At 38.9% G+C, this 6,447-nt stretch overlaps 1 protein-coding gene across 1 annotated transcript; it reads left to right on the top strand.

Annotated features, from left to right (window-relative positions):
* Positions 1–3,216: 3,216 nt before the first annotated feature.
* nat8 (N-acetyltransferase 8) lies at positions 3,217–4,026 on the top strand. Its single transcript, XM_037694857.1, has one exon. It carries the CDS (start codon positions 3,226–3,228, stop codon positions 3,901–3,903), a length of 678 nt encoding a protein of 225 aa, XP_037550785.1. The 5' UTR covers positions 3,217–3,225; the 3' UTR covers positions 3,904–4,026.
* Positions 4,027–6,447: the final 2,421 nt, after the last annotated feature.

Here is a 6,447-nt window from a genome sequence, read left to right as displayed (position 1 = left end):
CATTTAAACACATAAAAACAGTTGTTAAAACATTAAGATCAATAAAAGTAATAAAAACAGTGCAGATCAAATTCAGTGTGTGCTAAAAGCCAGGGAGTAAAAATGTGTTTTTAAAAGAGTTTTAAAACTGGACAGTGAAGGGGCTTGTCTGATGGGAAGAGGGAGATCGTTCCACAGTCTTGGAGCAGCAACAAAAAAAGCTCTGTCCCCTCTGAGCCTCCGCTTAGACCTCGGCACCTCCAGGAGCAGCTGATCAGCTGATCTGAGGCACCGAGCAGGAGAGTATGGGTGAAGCAGCTCAGAGAGGTAGGATGGAGCAAGACCATTTAAACTTTTAAAAACAAATAAAAGAATCTTAAAATGAACTCTAAAATGAACAGGCAGCCAGTGGAGTGAAGCCAGAGTGGGGGTGATGTGCTCCCTCTTTTGAACTCCAGTTAGAAGCCGAGCAGCAGCGTTCTGGACCAACTGGAGGCGTCTGAGGGAGGACTGGCTGACTCCAAGGTAAAGAGCGTTACAGTAATCCAGCCGAGAGGTGACGAAGGCATGGATTACTGTTTCCAGCTGCTGTTTTGTAAGGATGGTCTTTACCTTAGCCAGCTGTCTGAGGTGATAAAAACTGGTCTTGACCACCGCTCCGATCTGGGAATCTAATTTAAAATCACTGTCCATTTTAAAACCCAAGTTATGAATAGGAATAATATTTCTTTATATGAAACTACTTTTAGATACAATTATTTTACTTTATATCAATCACAGGGAACATTTTTTTTATTTTGTACTCAGTTAGTACATCTTTTTTTTTTATAAAACAAAATTTTACTTAGAACTTTGTTTTTATTTTAGCTAATTAAAGCCATGTTGTTGTTGTAGATTTTTATTTTTATTTTTTGCTTGTTTGAAAAAAAAAAGGCACCTCCTTAGTTCAGTACTTTCCAGTCTTATCTGATTTCCACCTACAAAATAAAAGTTCTGGGGAATCATGACTTGAACCTTTGTTAAGTATACAATAACTGCTCATAAGCCAATGAACGGAAAAAAAAATCCCTGTAAAACATTATATAAGTTTTTAGACATTAATAACCATTTTTAATCTCTTTGTAATATTTAAGGCTAAAAATGCAAATGACAGTCATTTTTAAAGTTATTTGGCTTTCCATAGATTTTCTAAAGAACTCAAGACTTCTTGACTGACACCAGCTTTGGGAATCACATTATTAGTTATTGTGGAAATTGCATTTACAGTGGTGCTTGTAAGTTTTTATTTTTTATTTACTTTATTTAACCTTTATTTCACCAGGAAAATCCCATTGAGATTAAGAAATTATTTTGCAACAGAATCCTGGCCAAGACTGGCAGCAGCACATAGAGGTTACAGAACATTCACAACAAATTAAAAGTTTGTGAACTATTTCTAATTTTCTATATTTCTGCATAAATTTGACCTAAAATATAATCAGATTTTCACACAAGTCCTAAAAGTAGATAAAGAGAACCCAGTTAAACAAACGAGACAAAATATTATACCTGGTCATTTATTTATTGAGGAAAATGATCCAATAATAACATATGAGTGATGGTAAAAGGATGTGAACCTCTAGGATTATCAGTTAATCTGAAGGTGAAATTAGAGTCAGGTGTTTTCAATGAATGATGATAATCAGGTGTGAGTGGGCCTGTTTGATTTAAAGAACAGGATCTATCAAAGTCTGATCTTCACAACGTGTTTGTGGAAGTGGATCATGGAGGAACAAAGGAGATTTCTGAGGAGCTCAGAAAACGAGTTGTTGATGTTCATCAGACTGAAAATTGTTACAAAACATCTGTAAAGAGTTTGGACTCCACCAATCCACAGTCAGACAGATTGTTCAATTCAATTCAGTTTATTTATATAGCGCCAGTTCACAACAACGTTGTCTCAGGGCACTTTACAGAAACATTCACATAAAAGCCAATTAGTAAAGTTCTCTATCTAAGGAATCCAGCAGACAAGTTGAAGCTTGGCTTTGTTGCAGTCTCCCTCCTGAGCAAGCACAGTGGCAACAGTGGAAAGAAAAACTCCCTTTTAAAAGGAAGAAACCTCCAGCAGAACCAGGCTCAGGACAAGCGGCCATCTGCTTTGACCAGCTGGTTGAAAGGAACAGGAAGGAGAGACAGACAAACACAGAATGGTAGGTCCAGGTATAGGTCCAGGTGTACCTGAAAGACAAAAAACACATATTAAGGATAGAAAAAAAAACAAACAAAACAATTATGTTCAAATGGAGGAAATTTAAGACCATTGTTATCCTCCCCAGGAGTGGTGGACCAACAAAGATCACTCCAGGAGCATGGTGTGGTCAGCGAGGTCACAAAAGACCCCAGAGTAACTTCTAACACCTGAAGGCCTTGCTCACATTGACTGATTTTGATGTTCATGAGTCCATCATGGAGAACTCTGAACAACGATGATGTCATGGCAGGTTGAAGGAGAAAGACACTGCTCTCCAAAAAGAACATCTCGTCTGCAGTTTGATAAAGACCATGAGGACAATCCAGAAGACTGTTGAAGAATGTTTTGTGGACTGATGAGACCAAAACAGAACTTTTTGGTTGAAATGAAAAGAGTTCTGTTTGGAGAAAGAAAAACTGCATTCCTGCATAAGAACCTTATCCCATCTGTGAAACATGGGGGCTGTAATATCATGGTTTGGGCCTGCCCTGTTCTGCTGCATCTGGACCAGATACTGAAATTATAGGTTCACATACTCTTATCACTCACAAATATTTAATATTGGATCATTTTCCTCAATAAATAAATGATCAAGTATAATATTTTGTCTCGTTTGTTGAACTGGGTTCTCTTTATCTACTTTTAGGACTTGTGTGAAAATCTGATGATGTTTTAGGTCAAATTTATGCAGAAATATAGAAAATTAGAAAGAGTTCACAAACTTCCAAGCACCGCTGTATACTACCGATACTAATATTTAAAAACTTGGAAATTTTTAGACAATTGTGACTTTATTTGACAAAGGCATTCATAATTTTACACAAGCAGTCCTTTTATTTTGTATTTTATCAGATCAATCTTTGGAATTGTTATAAACTGGTGATTTCATTGTAAGTACATTAATGAAATATAAGACAAGCTCGTAGCTTTGTTATGCCAAAGATAAAGAAAAAGAAAACATCAGCTGTATTTCACTTTTTACATTTTTATTTTCTTTGTTATAAAGCTGAACCATGGCCAACATTCAGATCAGAAAGTACCAGGATGATGATGCTGAGAGCGTGAAAGAGATCTTCACCATGGGGATGAATGAACACATACCATCAACCTTCATGCACATCCTGAAGCAGCCGCTGACCCAGATGGTGCTCATGTGCACGTTCTGTGCTCTCCTGACCAGTTCCATGTCTCTCCTGCTGCCCATCCTGGCAGTCACCCTCCTCCTGGCCGGAGTCCGGCACATAGCCGTCTTTCTGTTTACCAAATACATAGAAGAATCCTTGAAGAACGACCTCAGCAACATCAGTGAGACTTACCTGACAAAGAAGGACTCGTGTTTTTGGGTAGCTGAGAGTGATGGTCTTGTGGTCGGGACAGTGGCTTGTCTTCACAGTGAAAATGCACCTGAGTGCCTGGAACTGAAACGCATGTCGGTGCGCCACAGTCATCGTGGGAGGGGCATCGCTAAGGCTTTGTGTCGGACAGTGGCACATTTTACTCGTGACAGGGGTTATGCTGCTGTCATCCTCCAGACCTCTGTGGTGCAGATTGATGCTCAGAAACTGTACGAGCACATGGGTTACAAGAAGATAAGACAGTTTCTTATACCTGAGTTTTTTTATAAAATTGTCAACTTCACTATAATTGAGTATAAACTTGATTTACAGCAAGTCGACAACAAAGAAGACTGAACCCTAAACTGACCTGTATCTTAAAGCGATCACATTCTCAGTGCAAGACTGAACAAAAAGTACAGGAGATCATTTTTCTACTTTAATTTTGAGTAATCCGATTATATGATTTTCACTTAAATATGTCAGAGTATATTAAATCAAACATTGTGATCGTTTGTCAAGTATTTTAGCAAGAAGTGGCAAAAATCATTAGCAATCACCAATCTCTGATGTGTTGTGTCAGTTTTGTTGGTTTTCAGCAGTTTAACTGTTTAAATACACAAAGAAAAACTGAGAATGCTCAAAAGTTCTGATTTCAAAACACCAAATTATAATAGGACAATTATTAATCTGCCTTTCTTAGTGATCAGTAAAATCAGAAGTTAGAATAACAGATAGGCTTGAGGTGAGGGTTTCTGTGGGTTTTTTTTTTTAAACAAAATTACATTAATATTTCAAATCAATTTGACCTTTTAAGAAAAGTTTCAATACCAGTTTTTTTTTTTTTTCAACAAGAACTATAATAAAATAATACTGGAGATATGATGCCTTCAACCAACCAGAAATAAAACAAACATAAATGAGCATGCACGAGAAAACAATAAAACTGTTGACTGATATTACAGACTGGAAGTATACACATTAAATTAAATTCAACGAGGGAGAGGGCCGGCACCGGAGGAGGGGGTGTGCCAAACAGACCATCTTAGCACCAACCTAACTGGTTTGTTCCACTTTGGAGTAAACTGTTGGGCGAATAATCAGTTTTTTGTTGTGCGTTTCCTTGACTGATGAAGCCTTCCGGATGGAAGGTGAAACATTTCAGCACCAAAAAAAAGAAAGCGTCCAGATGACCTGACTGAAAAATGTTGGATTAAATTAAATTCCTTTAACCACACAAAAAAAACCTTTTTGTATGAAAGCCTATAAAAACAGGCATAAGTGCAGGGAAATTTATTAAATAAATGTACTCTATTTCTCTTTATCCTATTTGTCAACTAATTATTTGATAAGACTAAACTGGTTTTTAAAGCTAAACAGAAATTAAAAATAATGAAAACAAAAAGAGCTCTGAACTAAATAAAAATGGACAGTGACATCTTGTGGGCTGCATCACTGGTGACCAGAAAGCTGAATACAGAGGTGTGGTGGACAGAACCACCTGCAACTCAACGTAAAAAAAACAAACAAACTGAAGAGGTGCAGGTGGACTACAGGAAGAAGACCAGCACACCCAACCCTATCAACATCAAGGGTACCAAGGTGGACACTATGGACTGCTACAAGTACCTGGGGGTCCACCTAGACCAAACCTGGGCATTGTACGGCCCCCGGGCCGCATACGGCCCTTTGACTCTGACCGGCCCGTGCAACGTTAATTGGAAATTACAAAATAAACATATTTTCTTATTTTACCTGATGCATGGACTGAAGCTGCATTGCTTTTATTATGAAGTTGTTTTTTATTTACGTACATGATGACGCAAAACGTTTATTGAGACATGCGCGTGATATGATCGTTGTCACTAGCAAGTCACAAGATGACTTTAGCCCTCAGAAATGTCTGCTTATGCTAAAAAAAGAAAGGTAGATGCCGAAAGCAGGGTTTTCAACAAAAATTGGACTGCTAAGTATTTATTTACTGAAGTCAGGGGTAAAGCCGTGTGTTTAGTTTGCAGGGAGCAGATCGCCGTGTTTAAGGACTACAATTTGAGTCGGCATTACGAGACGAAACACGGGGAGAAATACAAGAACGTGACTGACGCTGAAAGGGCGCGGACATCGGAAGCTTTGATAGCTAAACTGCAAAAGCAGCAAGGCTTTTTTACCAAGCTTCACACATCCAGGGATGCAGCAACCAAGACCAGCTTTGTGATAGCTCACAAAATCGCTAAAAACAGTAAGCCATTCTCGGAGGGGGAGTTTATCAAAGAGTGCTTGGTGGACTCCGCAGCATTAATATGCCCTGAAAAAAAAGAAGCATTTGAGAAAGTCCCGCTCTCCAGGCGAACCGTGACGAGAAGGGTGGAGGACATATCGTGGAATCTGGAGCTTCAGCTGCAACGTGAAGTGGCAAGTTTTGACTTTTTCTCCTTTGCTTTGGACGAAAGCTGTGATGTCCGTGACACAGCCCAGTTACTCGTATTTGTCCGCGAGATCACGCCGGACTTCAAGATTACGGAGGAGCTGGCAGCAATGCGGTCGATGAAAGGGACGACTACAGGGAGCGATCTCTTCATGGAGGTGAATGCGTGCATGGACACACTGGGACTGAAATGGGACAGACTGGCAGGTGTCACAACGGACGGTTGTCCAAATCTTACAGGGAAAAATGTGGGACTTTTAAAACGTATGCAAGATAAAGTGGCTGAAATGAACTCAGATCAGGAATTGGTATTTTTGCATTGTATTATACACCAACATGTGTTGTGCAAGTCAGTGCTAAAAATTAACCATGTTATTAATGTTGTTACTAACATAGTAAACTTCATCAGGGCACGGGCATTGAATCACAGACAGTTTGTCACACTTTTGGAGGACCATGAGTCTGAGCATAGTGAC

The sequence above is a fragment of the Nematolebias whitei genome, chromosome 21 (assembly GCF_014905685.2).
Source record: "Nematolebias whitei isolate Nwh7 chromosome 21, NemWhi1, whole genome shotgun sequence".
NCBI classification, from domain to species: Eukaryota; Metazoa; Chordata; class Actinopteri; order Cyprinodontiformes; family Rivulidae; genus Nematolebias; species Nematolebias whitei.
This window is presented reverse-complemented; position numbering and strand designations above follow the sequence as displayed.